A 13,063-nucleotide genomic window follows, 5' to 3' on the forward strand; every position below is an offset into this window, starting at 1 on the left:
AATCCTGAGATGGCAGTTCTTATGTTCTTATGTAGAGCTACTAGGATTTGTTTTAAACTACCCCAAGTCCCATCTGACCCTAGTCCATTGATTGAATTTTATAGGAGCTCTGCTGGACACAGTGCAAGTGTGAGCTTTTCTTCCTGTGACATGGGCAGGCACACTAGTCACTCTGGCCATTCAGTTTCACACATGCCAGCAGGTCACAGCTTGGCAAATGTTGTGGATACTGGGCAACATAGATTCCACTGTACACGTCATTCCCATGGCATGTCTACATATAAGAACAGCCCAATGGACCCTAGCTTCTCAGTGGTTTCAAGCCTCTGGGAACCTAACAGATGTCATCTGAATAACATCAGACCTGGTAAAGTCCCTTGTCTGGTGGACAATTTTATGTAATTCGACCATGGGACTTTAAAGTAGCCCTCAAGACATGGCTATTTGTGGAGGCTTTCTCACCTACTTAGCATAGGATATGGATTCCTACTGCAACTAGACCACCCACGCAGAATCATTATCCACAATCTCCCATCTCTTAACTCATTTTGTATACTGAATTTATTGATATTCTTCTCTACTCTGTATACTGAACTGTAATCTTTAATTTCCTAGCTATACATTGGCGTTCTTTTCTCTCTTTGCTGAACTCTTTTTTTTTTCAGATTGTAAACTGCCTAGATCTGCCTAGTGCAGTAATAGCAATATAGCAAATATGAATATTATTATTATTCAAAATTCCTCAGCATCACAAAGTACTGACTACTGATGCATCCAACACAGGACAGGGAGCTCATTTTGATGGGCTTCACACTTGGGGTTCTTGGTCAGCTCAGGAGAAGGAATTTTATATCGACTTCCTGGTGCTTTGGGCAATCTGCAACACTCTAAAGGTTTTCAGAGATCGGCTAATTAACAAAATTGTACAAACTTGGACAGACAACCAGGTTTCGATGTACTATACCAACAAGAAAGAGGAAACAGGCTCATACCCTCTGTGTAAGGAAGCTGTCAGGTTGCCCACAACGGGAACTGGGTTGCCCACAATGGAATGGTACTCAGAACCAAAGAAATCCAACAGTCTGGCCAGCAGACTGAGCAGGGTCATGCAACCACACAAGTGGTCTCTCAATGTGGGCATTGATTGGGGGATCTTCTGAGCATGGAGCACCCCCTCAGTGGATCTCTGTGCCACTCAAACAAACTATAAAGTTCAATATTACTCCAGGCCCAGTTCATATGACAGACTAGCATCATATACCTTTCTCCTTTATTGGGGAAAAGGCCTACTGTATGCATATCCTCCCATATCTCTTATGAGGAAGACTTTGTTGAAACTCAAGCAAGATCAAGGAACCACGATTTTCATTGCATCATATTGACCAAAGCAAATCTGGCTCTTTCTTCTTCTGAAGATTTCTTCTGAAGAACCATGGAGACTGGACTGTTTCTTGATTCTCATCACTCAGGTTGAGGCATCTTTCTACACCCCAGCCTGCAGTCTCTGGCCCTCACAGCCTGGATGTTGAGAGCATAGAATTTGCCTCCTTGCAACTATCAGAGGGTATTTTTAGGGTTCTTCTGGCTTCCTGGAAAGATTCCATGAATAGGTGTTATTCTTTCAAATGGAGGTGGTTTGCAGTCTGGTGTGAGGGTAAGGCCCTAGAAGTGCAGAGGGGGAGGGTATTAAAAGAAATGCTAGATTGGATGTGGGGAGAGAGCTTATAGGGCCAGAAACAGTCTGAAGGGAGAGAAGTTTGACCTGGGGTGATGTGGAGGAAGAGGGAAAGAGATACTTGAAGGGAGGACTGTTGGGAAGAGAAAGGGAGAAATTGTGGACCTGGGGAAGGCGTGAAGGTAGGCAGGCAGAGGGAGAGATGGGATGGGGGCAGTTGGAAAGAGAAAGGGAAAGAAGTTGGATTTGGCGATGGAAGAGGAGGGAGAGAGAAATATTAGGCCTGTAGATGGAAGGCAGAGAATGCAACATCTCTCTTTTTTTCTACTCCATTTCATTGTTCAGCATCAAGGGGGGAGGGAAGAAGAAAAACAGAAAAGAGAGGGAGCAAAATGTTGGACCATGGTGATAGAGGAACAGAGATGGACCCATTGGAGGGCAGGAGGGAAGAGATCTGGTATAAGAAGATGCTTGGAGATGAAAAGAAAGGGACAGGGAATTATAACCTGAGCAGAGGAGGGAGGGGGATTCTTAAAGTGGTGAGCCATGTGGATGAGGTCAAAAAGGAGATGACAAGATGAGTGACAGAGCAGTGAGTACAGTGGTAGAAATGTGGTAATGGGGAGTAGATAGCAGGAAATAGGAGGCTTGGAAAGGAGTGAGATGGGAAATGGGAGAGTTAGGGACTGAGAGAAGATGGAGAATTAAGAGGTAGCTGAACATTTAAAAAGAAGAAGGTTGAGAAGGCAAGATTTGAGTGGACAGATGCAAAAAAGAAAAAGTTAAGAAAGCTGAAAGGGAACAATCAATATGTTGGAGACAGGCATAAGAAGGAAATGGAACGAGAGAAGAGGAGAAAAAAATGGACAGCAGACACTGGAAAGAGAATTAGTTGAAGACAGACAAAAAGCAGAAAGAGAAACTGGGACCAAGATGATGGAAAAACAAAACATCCAGACAACAAGGTAGAAAAAAAATTGTTTTATTCTGAATTTATTAACTGGAATATGTTAGCTTTGGGATATGTGCATCACAATTATTTTTGTATTCAGTGGCGTAGTCATATACAGCTGATTTGGGGGAGGGACTGGAGCCCATAATTAGTGGATGGGCACCAAAGTTTCTCCCTGCCTGAGTGCTATTTATAAATACTTGAGCTAGTGGGGATTCCCAAGCCCTGCCAACTGAAGACATCTTCCTCCAGTCTGGCAACTCAAAATCTCCCAGCTTTGCAGCCAATGGCAATATCCTCAAGCTGCCCCTGCTTTCATGCATGCATGAAAGCCAAGGGGGGGGGGGGGGATAAGGGAAGGCGGCTGCTCTGCAATATTGCTGCAAGCTGCAGAACTTGGGAAGTTGGAGGGGGAGGAGGTAGCCGTCAGTTGGTGAGGCTTAGGGATCCCTACTAGCTACAGCAGGGGAGATATTCATTTTGAGGGAGCCTAAACTCAAAGTGGGAGGCCCAAATAAGCAGTAATATTTACTTGCGCTGCTGACAGCTGATTCAGCATCCCCTCGCTGATGAGGCTCACCTCTGAAGAGGCTCATTGTAGCTGTAATAGAAGTGAATGGGAAAACCAGGAGAGCGCATCCCTGCTCATCAGACTGGGGATGCGGATGCCTGTGGCTTATCCCACTGTCAGCAGTGCACGTGGAGGATCACTCAGGGTAAGCATTACTGCTTTTTTGGATTCCTCTCCACAGTGTCCCTTTAATGAAGGTTTATTCTTCTATATTAGTGATTGCAAATTTGGAACCGGCTCAATCTTTTTTTTTTTTTGCTCATCGGCTAGTGTTAGTGTTTGTGGGGCCCCAGAAAAAATTTTTTTCGTGTAATGCAACTCAGGAAAGCCAAAAGGTTGGACACCCATGATGTAGAGGATAAGCTCATCTCTAGACAGCCTCTAGTTGTTCAGTTCATGAGAGGTTTGCTATTGAAAAAGCCCCGTATTAAAATCTCCAACGTTATCATAGGATCTCAACGTCATACTCACTCAGCTGATGAAGGCTCCTTTTGAGCCACTGGACTCCTGTGCACTGAAGTACTTGACCTGCTTTTGGCAGCAGGCAGTTCAGCTGATAGGGTCTGTGAACTTCAAGATCTAGTGGTAGATCCACTTTATACTATATTCCATCACAACAATGTAGTTCTCCGTGAACACCCTAAGTTCCTTCTTTTTTTTTTTTTTTTTTAATCTTTATTGATTTTTAATCCAAAACAAGTGTCATACAAATGATCAAACAGTAGGTATTACATACATTACACTAATATCTGTACATGTAACATATATATCATATATCATTCAAGATTTTCAGTTATCCTATATATAATAATAACATAATATATAGTATAAATGAAGAATAAAGTTACCCAAATGTCCCCATCAATATTTATTCCCCTCCCTCCAACCCCCCACCCCCCAAGGATGTGTAAAGGTAAATGAACAAAAGGAAAGATAAGATAAATATAAATTATTATAATTTTATAAATTTAGTCAATGGGCTCCAAACTTTATTAAATACACCACTAAATCCCCTACACTCTGCATTAATTCTTTCATATCTGTATGCGGTGCACACGTTCACCCACCAAAAAGTATAACTTATTCTGTCATGGTTCATCCAGTTACTTGTTATCAATTGAATGGCTATACCTGTCATGATCATAAATAGTCGACTCATATTTATCTAGAGTGGGTTTCACATGTAATATCGTTCCACAAATTATAGCCTCATATGAAAGTGGAACGTTCGAATCCAAAACTAAATTTATTTGTCCCCAAATTGACTTCCAAAATATAAATATAAACGGACAAAAATATAGCAGATGATCCAAAGTCCCCATATCAATATGACAATGCCAGCATCTATTAGACTTAAAACTATCTATTTTGGAGCAGCTTACTGGACCGGAGAGGAGTTGTGGGGTGTCCCGTGCTGACCCCGGAGTGAACGGCGACGGCTTTTCCTTTCTCCTGGCTGGCTGGCGGTGCATGCAGGCACTAGCAGAGACGGACCCCTGACGTCACCGGGTCCGTCTCCGATATTATTTAAAGCAGCCGCTGCTGTGACTGTGCTGGGAGCAGCTTACTGGACCGGAGAGGAGTTGTGGGGTGTCCCGTGCTGACCCCGGAGTGAACGGCGACGGCTTTTCCTTTCTCCTGGCTGGCTGGCGGTGCATGCAGGCACTAGCAGAGACGGACCCCTGACGTCATCGGGTCCGTCTCCGATATTATTTAAAGCAGCCGCTGCTGTGGTTGCGGCCGCAGCCGCGCGGCCGCAGGGCGTGGCCGAAGACCGGGAGCCGGTAGTGGGAAATTCATATGGATTATTTAGATCCGGATCAGATCCTGCTCCCTATTATTGGATCCAAGAAGTATATATTCCTTAACTGCTGCAGTGAGGACGGCGTTGAAGTTTTTCTCTTTTCTTCTTTTTCTTAATAATGCCAAAAAGACGAGGAAGGAACGCCGGAGGAGCCTCCCGGCGACCCTTAACTCCAGTGGTTACTATTGATGATTTTCTCCGACGCCTACAACGGGAACAAGAAGGGTCGGGTGCTAGCTCATTGGGGATACCCCCGGAGAGTAGTACGGTGGGCTCCCCTGAGCATGAAGTCACTCTTAGCCCCGACGTTAGGACGCCACCCCTCCAACCCACGCCGCAAGCTACTAGCTCTCCACGGGACCAGAATCCACCTGAGGAGGTGGCTAGTTCTTTGTCCACAGAGGCTAGTATGGAGGGCTTGCTGAATATGACAACGGGACTTGCGACCGGGACAACAACAGAGGTTGGAGGAATACAAGACCACACTGAGGTAAAGCTAATTTCTGAACATTTAGATACTACACCATTACAACTTTTTTCACCTACAAAACCTCCTACAGTCACACTCGAAGCATTATGGGACTTGGTAGTGAATTTGGGGAATTCCTTAAATCCTCAAATAAAAAGTTTGGACAAAGAATTAAAAGAACAAAAGGAAGAAATAAAAGTTTTAAAGCAGGATATGTTACAATTTAAAACTGAGACACAAAATACAAATAAGGAGTTAATCTTACTGAAACAAAATCAAGATATGTTGGTTAAAGATAATATATTACTCAGGAAGAAGTTGGAAGTGCAGGAGAATAATGGTCGTATAAATAATTTGAGATTTATAAATTTTCCAAGAATCCTGTCAACTTCTCCTAGAGAAATGGTGAAAAGATATTTTATGGAAATTTTGGAAATTCCTGAAAACTCCTTACCTCCTCTTACAAGAGTGTATTACCTACCTGCTAAGCCCATATCCAAAGAAGAAGGGAAAATTGAGGAACCCCGGGAGAGGTCAATGGACATTTCGGCAATACTGGAACAATCAGATAGGGAACTGGCTGTTCCAGCTACTCTCTTGTTGTCTGTCGCTTTGGCTCCAGACAAAGATTGGATATTAAAACTTTTCTTCAAAAACAGATCCAAAGACTTCCTGGGGCAGCATATTCAGATTTTTCCTGATGTCTCTAGAGAGACTCAGAAAAGAAGGAAAGAATTTTTAATTCTTAAGCCTGGAGTGACTCAAATAGGGGGTATTTTCTTTTTGAGATATCCATGTAAATGTGTAGTTAGATATTTATCATTTAAGTATATATTTACAGAGCCATCTCAGCTGATTAGCTTTATCTCAGTGAAACGTCTAGAAAAAGGAATAATAACAACATAACGTCTATTTAAGGTTAATTCCCTGCACTTTAGTCAGAAAAGGATTTTTTTTCTTATTTAACTAATTTGAATTATATTTGTTCTACTCTTAATTATGGATCTAATAATATTGAGGACTAGTGTGAGATCAGCTAGATTAGAAGTTCCTTGTAGTAATATTAATTTTGGAATGTTAATTTAATATGTTGTGTGATCTCACTTTACTGTACAAGATGTATATGCTTGGAAATTTTGTAAAAAATTCTATAAATAAATAATATAAAAAAAAAAAAAAAACAAAAAAAAAAAAAAAACTATCTATTTTATTTAATCGAACCGGGGTCCAAAAATCCTATGTAACAAAAATAACCATGTTTGCCTCATAGATGCTGACGCTGTACATTTCAATCTCCAAGTCCAAATTCGTGGCCAACGAGACACAGAAATATACTGTTTTATCTCGAAGCTCCAGATGTCTCTAAGACTGTTTTTTGTTTTTTTGTTTAAAAATCCAGAAATCAATTTGTACCACTGGGCAGCCTGATGTCCTACTAGATCTGTTTGGTAGCAAAGGATCTGCAAGCTAAAATAATTTTTAAAATTTTTCCATTCAGGGAACCCACACTGAATAGCCTGCTTCAACTGCAACCACCTGTATTGTTGAGATTTTAAAATTCCAAATGATTGTTGCAGTTGTGAAAAATCGAGCAGATTTCCACTAGATATAACATCATCTAATGTCTGAATTCCTGCCTGCTTCCAGTTCTTCCAAGCGATCCCAGCACCGCCTATTTGAATCTTGGAGCTTAACCCTAAGGACTGCAAAGTAGATTTCATAACAGGGACATCTGTTAATTTATCAATAAATTTAATAGTTTTCCAGGTGTCCAATAAAATTACATTGTCTTTAGCATAATTAGGTATTTTAATACTTAATATATGAGATAGTCGCATTGGGGACATGATTTTCCACTCCAGATATAATCAGTCTGGCTGATGTTCCAAGAGCTCAGGGAGGATCCAATACATACCTTGACGCATTATATAGGCTTGATGATACCTATAAAAATTTAGAAAATTTACCCCACCCTCCGCAATTGGTTTTTGTAGAGATACTAAAGCGATTCTTGGTTTATTCCCTAAATAAATTTTGTCAGAATACCATTTAGCTTTTTGTAAAAGGACCCTTGAAAATAAATTGGCAACATACCCATTTGGTAGCAAATTATCAGTAAGAACATCATTTTGACCGGTTGAACTCTCCCCCACCAAGACAAGTGTAAAGGGTTTCATTGCTCACACATCTCCGTGACCTTTAATAATAATGATCTTTCATTTATTTTCATCGTGTCTTCCAATGTACTTTTAATCAATATACTTTTAATCTAAGTTCCTTCTTAAGGTAGTGTCGGAATTCTATCTGAACCAGTTGATTGTCCTGTCAACATTTTTTCCAAACCTCATGCTCATCCTATTGAAAGTGCACTGCATTCCTTAGCTTGCAAGTGAACATTTGCCTTATATATTGAGCAGACTAGGCCCTGCAGACAGTCCACTCAGCTTTTTGTTTCATTTGATCCCAATAGGTTGGGGATTGCTATTTGTAAATGCACCATTCTCAATAAGCTGGTAGATTGAATCTCTTTCACTTATGCCTAGGCTGTATTGATTCTAGAGTCATGTCAAGGCTATTAATGTCAGAGCCTCGAATGTATTGGTAGCCCACTTGAGATCAGCTTTCATTGAAGAGATATGCAAAGCTGCAACATGGGCTTCAGTCCACATACCCACTGCTGTGTAGAACAAAGTACCTGAAGTGATGATTGGTTTGGTCACAGTCCTGCAAATTTCTTTGGTGTCTAGAATCTCCTAGGCCCATTTTGTTCTGTTCCAGGCTTAACCTCCACAACAGTGTATATATGTTTTCAGGTTAATTGATCTTTCAATTCACCTTTGAGAGCTTCTGTTGTCCTACTGTTCTTGTTTTCGCTGAGCCTGGTAGCTAGGGTTCCCAACATGTGAGGTTATCTTGGCCTGCATGTTCTCTGTGAAAGCAAAGGTGCTTACCTGTAGCAGGTGTTCTCTGAGGATAGCAGGCCAATAATCTTACATACCATCCCACCTCCTCTAGGAGTTAAATTATCTATTCTTTAGTTATGTGCTATACAGTATAATATATCTTTCTGGGGATTTGAATGTCCCCACTCTTAAGACAAGTGAGGTTACATACAACCAGAGTGGGGTCATTTTCTTCTACTGGTCCTGATACTTGGAATAATATTCTGCTTTACATAAGAAAGCAGAATGATTTGAATATTTTTAAGAAGCTCCTGAAATGACAAACTTTTTTTGAAATGAAATATGTGTTGAGCACTTATTTTATTTGTTGGAACTGAATGATATCTTGGAAGAGATTTTGTAACTATTGTGTGTGTATTTTTGTAACCCACCTTGTTAAAAGTGGGCTATAAATAAATTAAAACAAAAGAGAACCAACAAAACCTGCAGTAAAAAAGCACACCAGGAAAACAAAACAAAACTGCAGGAAAAAGTACAGGGTGCAGAAATTTATTGAGATAACAATGCCAAAAAGTCTTAAAACAAGTACAAAAGCTACATAAAAAATATATCCAAAACAACTGGTCCTAATATTCATGTGGACCGGACCTGAAATGGTCCGTGTTTCGAAAAAACACTCCTTCCTCAGGGGTCCCTAGTGTTGGTATATAGAGTTTCAGAAAACCAGAATGGATAAAATAAACAAAATCAAAATAAACAGGCGTGAAAATCTCCTGTGTAAGGCGCTGCACTATGATGCACAAACATACTATAAATTATGCTGCTTGTCCTATGCTTAAGAGGCATGTGCAGTGGGATGCTGTCTTCAAATTTTAAAGGTATAAGGTATTAAGCACCTGGGGTTCCATGGATACATCACCCGCATTTGAGATTATTATCCTGCTGTCCTCGGAGAACATCTTCTGTAGGTGAAGTAGCTTTGCTTTCTCCATAGTCCACTTATTGGAGAATATAAGCATAAAATAGTGGAATAAAACTTCACTATGGTTTGCTGACCATGCTATGCTCTTTTAAAAGCCTTTTGAGGCTGATTATACTACCACTTGAGATACTTACTTCCAGGAATGAGATTGATTTGCCTTGGTTTCATTTTCTGTTCAAGGGCTGGGTGTGCTAAATCCAGGGTCTCTCGCTATTAGAAGTGGCTTATACCTAGGATATTTTAGTATTGGAACCAAGGCTGGCTGTACTCTGTATCCTGGGCTTTTCACTATCAAATTTGGGTCTAATGTAGCTATGTTGGACTTAGTCATGCTGAAGGATGGTGAGACATCCCCAGTCCACCCCACCCTATACCTTGGCATTCTAAATAGAACAAAAAGAGATACCTCTTAAAAGATAGAGCCCCCATGAGAAGTATGCATTATCTGATGGTGTTGATAAAAAGCTAATGAGTAATTTTAATCATCTTTAGGGGCCACCAGGTTTACCTGGTCCTCCAGGACCTCCAGGTGTTCCAGGATTACCAGGAGAACCAGGAAGATTTGGAATGAACAGTACAGACATTATGGGACTTCCAGGATCACTTAACAGAGAGAGTGTTCATGGACTTGAAGGACCACCGGTAAGTATATCCAATCATGTGAAAAAAATTAGGACATCCCATGAAATATTAATTTCTTTCTTAAGAAATGTTATTCCTCAGTTAGAATACACATTTTTGTGGATATCTTTTGTTTCATGAGTAAATCAAGGAACCTTTTATTGTTTACCTGCAATTGTTTACTTTCTTTTCCAGTGATAAATAAAAATAAGATTTGACATCGATATGTGAGCATTTCTTAAGAAAGAAATGAATATTTCATGGGGTGTCCTAATTTTTTCACATGACTGTAGGTCACATAAAAGTGATTGAATTATGTCTTATGAGCTGAAGTTGGTTTGGCCCTGGGCCTCCCTTTCTTGGAGGGAGGAAGGGAACAATTAGCAATTTTCAAACATGTATAGTCAAACCTCGGTTTGCGAGTAATGCGGTTTGTGAATATTTTGCAAGACGAGCAAAACACTGAAGCAAACTTTAACTCGCAAAATGAGTGTTAATTTGATAAGTGAACTGCCACCACACCACCTCATCCCAGGAACCGTCTTCGCTTCTACTGCAAATTCCCTCTCCCCTGAGGCCACCGGTGCTTCTCCCTTCCTTCGCGACCTTCGCGATCAGTGCTTCTCCCCCCACTGATCAGCACTGTGCTTACCATTGTCAGTACGCCTTTCACTTAACCCCTACCACCATACATTGGGGGGCCACTAGCGAAACCCCCCAATGTATGGTGTTAGGGGTTAAGTGAAAGGCGTACTGACAACCATATGTGCGCCGGTGCTGAAAGTGCCTGCTGCTGATGTTCTTTTCTGGGCTGATGCGGGGCCTTGAGTATCTGCGTGTGCTCAAGGCCTTCTGGCTCTCATCCTTTCTGGCGCATGTATGGTAAGCAGTAAGCACAGTGCCGGTAAGTGGGGGGAGGAGGTGGACAACAGCACTGATCATCTTGGTCACGAAGAGAGGGAGCAGCGCCTGTGGCCTCGGGGGAGAGGGGGTTTTGCAGTGGAAACGAGCAGCACCAGTGACCCAGGGAGGTGGGGAAGTCAAGGTGGAGGACAGCAGTAGGAGAAGTGTTGGACCACAAGAAGACAGAAGAGTGTGTGTGTGTGTGTGTGTGTTGGTGGGGGAGGAGAGATATATTAAATCAGTGTAACATAGGCCTATTTTGGGGATGTGGAACAAATCATCCAAGTTTCCATTATTTCCTATGTGGAAACTCACTTTGATATAATAGCGCTTTGGATTACGAGCATGCTTCTGGAACGAATGGAGAAGCTAAATGAACTGAAAATATAATTGCACATAAAATATATGTATAATAGGCTTTGGCATAATATGAACATTAGCAATAAATTTGAGAGACTTGAGATCATGTTCTATATACACTGGCTTAGCAGTGAGATTCATTCCACAAACTAACTGATTTGGAGACATTGCTCTCTTAGCCCTTACCCAGAAACCAACGTACATCATGAAATATAACACAATCATAAGAAAATAAGAATAGCCTTACTGGGTTAGACCAATGGTCCATCCAGCCCAGTATCCCATCTTCACAAAGGCCAATCCAAGTCACAAGTACCTGGTAATACCCCAATTAGTAGCAGCATTCCATGCTACCAATTCATAGTAAACATAGTAACATAGTAGATGATGGCAGATAAAGACCCGAATGGTCCATCCAGTCTGCCCAAGCTGATTCAATTTAAATTTTTTTTATTTTTATTTTTTTTTTTATTTTATTTTATTTTTTTCTTCTTAGCTATTTCTGGGCGAGAATCCAAAGCTTTACCCGGTACTATGCTTGGGTTCCAACTGCCAAAATCTCTGTTAAGACTTACTCCAGCCCATCTACACCCTCCCAGGGCAAGCAGTGGCTAAGTCCATAGTCTGTCTCCTCCTATTGGTTTTAAAAGTATTACTCTGTAACTTTGAGTATCCCCTAGTCTTGTAAATCTTGATGCAGTAAAAAATCGATCCACTTGTACCCGTTCTGCACCACTCAGGATTTTGTAGACTTTGATCATTTCTCCCCTCTTTTCCAAGCTGAAGAGCCCTAACCTTTTTCCATTGCAATAGGTGAGACATTCTAGACAGCTGGGTTATTTCCCCATGCCCACATGCTGCAAAAGGAATCCACTCCAGATTTTTCACTCTGCCTCTGTTGTACTTCACTGTGCAGTTTAGCACCCTATACAGTTTTTTTCCTTCTGCATGCATGACTGCAGTTGAGTGTGTTCTACTCTCCCCATTTTTTTTTGTTTTAATTCAATGTAATTTTGTCCCCTTTTTGGGTAATTTTGTGCAACTTCGGGATTATTGTCTTTGCTGGGGAGAGCTACCCCTTTCTTTATTGGGTAGAGTTGCCCTTGTTAAAATGGTCCTGCTCCATTACAAATGCTCCCTATGTGGCTCAAGCAAGTGGACAAAAGGGCCTACAACTCCTTTATCTGGCATAACCCCTGAGCGCATATCAGTTTCCGGATGCTCACGCAGAGTAGGGGCAGGGGAGGGCTGGCACTGCCGGATCTTAGATTATACAATGTGGCTGGCCTGATGAGATGGGTACATGAACTTTTTACCCAACATTTTTGCTTTGCGCCAGCAAGCTTGCTGGATTATTGGGTGGCTCCGCACCGGGCGTTGGCGTGCTTGACTCTCCCGCTGTGGCAGCGCCCTCGCACAGGGATCAACTTGGTTTGGCTGGACCCCCTGCGGTGGGCCCTATTATGGTGGAGGCACAGAGTTAGCAGGGGCCAGGGGAATTGGGCTTTTCAGCTGATTTGCGGTAATCCCAAGTTCCCGCCTGGAGTGGGGGGAACACGAAGGGTGGCACGGGTCACTGTATGGGGCATGCGGATAGTATTCCCTTTGTTTTTCTCTCTTATGACGAGCTCCACTGCTAATGGTCAGTACCAAAGATGCCGTTTTTTGCTTACCTACAGCTGCACCATTATTATCTGACCAAACATCGGCAGAGTCCATCAGGTAACCATTTCCTAAAGGTAGACCAATTCTTTTTGTCCCTTCCTCCTACATTTCATTCTCTATCCGCTTGGTATGGGCTGGCACAGGCAGAGCATGCAGAT

At 41.8% G+C, this 13,063-nt stretch overlaps 1 protein-coding gene across 1 annotated transcript in view; it reads left to right on the top strand.

The window, feature by feature from the left end:
* COL18A1 (collagen type XVIII alpha 1 chain) overlaps positions 1–13,063 on the top strand; it is a 585,697-nt gene that overhangs the window by 327,313 nt on the left and 245,321 nt on the right. Inside the window, exon 13 of the mRNA XM_033945055.1 lies at positions 9,849–9,998. Within this exon, the coding sequence (XP_033800946.1) occupies positions 9,849–9,998 (150 nt within the window). The remainder of the gene's footprint in view (positions 1–9,848; positions 9,999–13,063) is intronic.

This window comes from Geotrypetes seraphini, chromosome 5 (genome assembly GCF_902459505.1).
Source record: "Geotrypetes seraphini chromosome 5, aGeoSer1.1, whole genome shotgun sequence".
Lineage (NCBI taxonomy): Eukaryota > Metazoa > Chordata > Amphibia > Gymnophiona > Dermophiidae > Geotrypetes > Geotrypetes seraphini.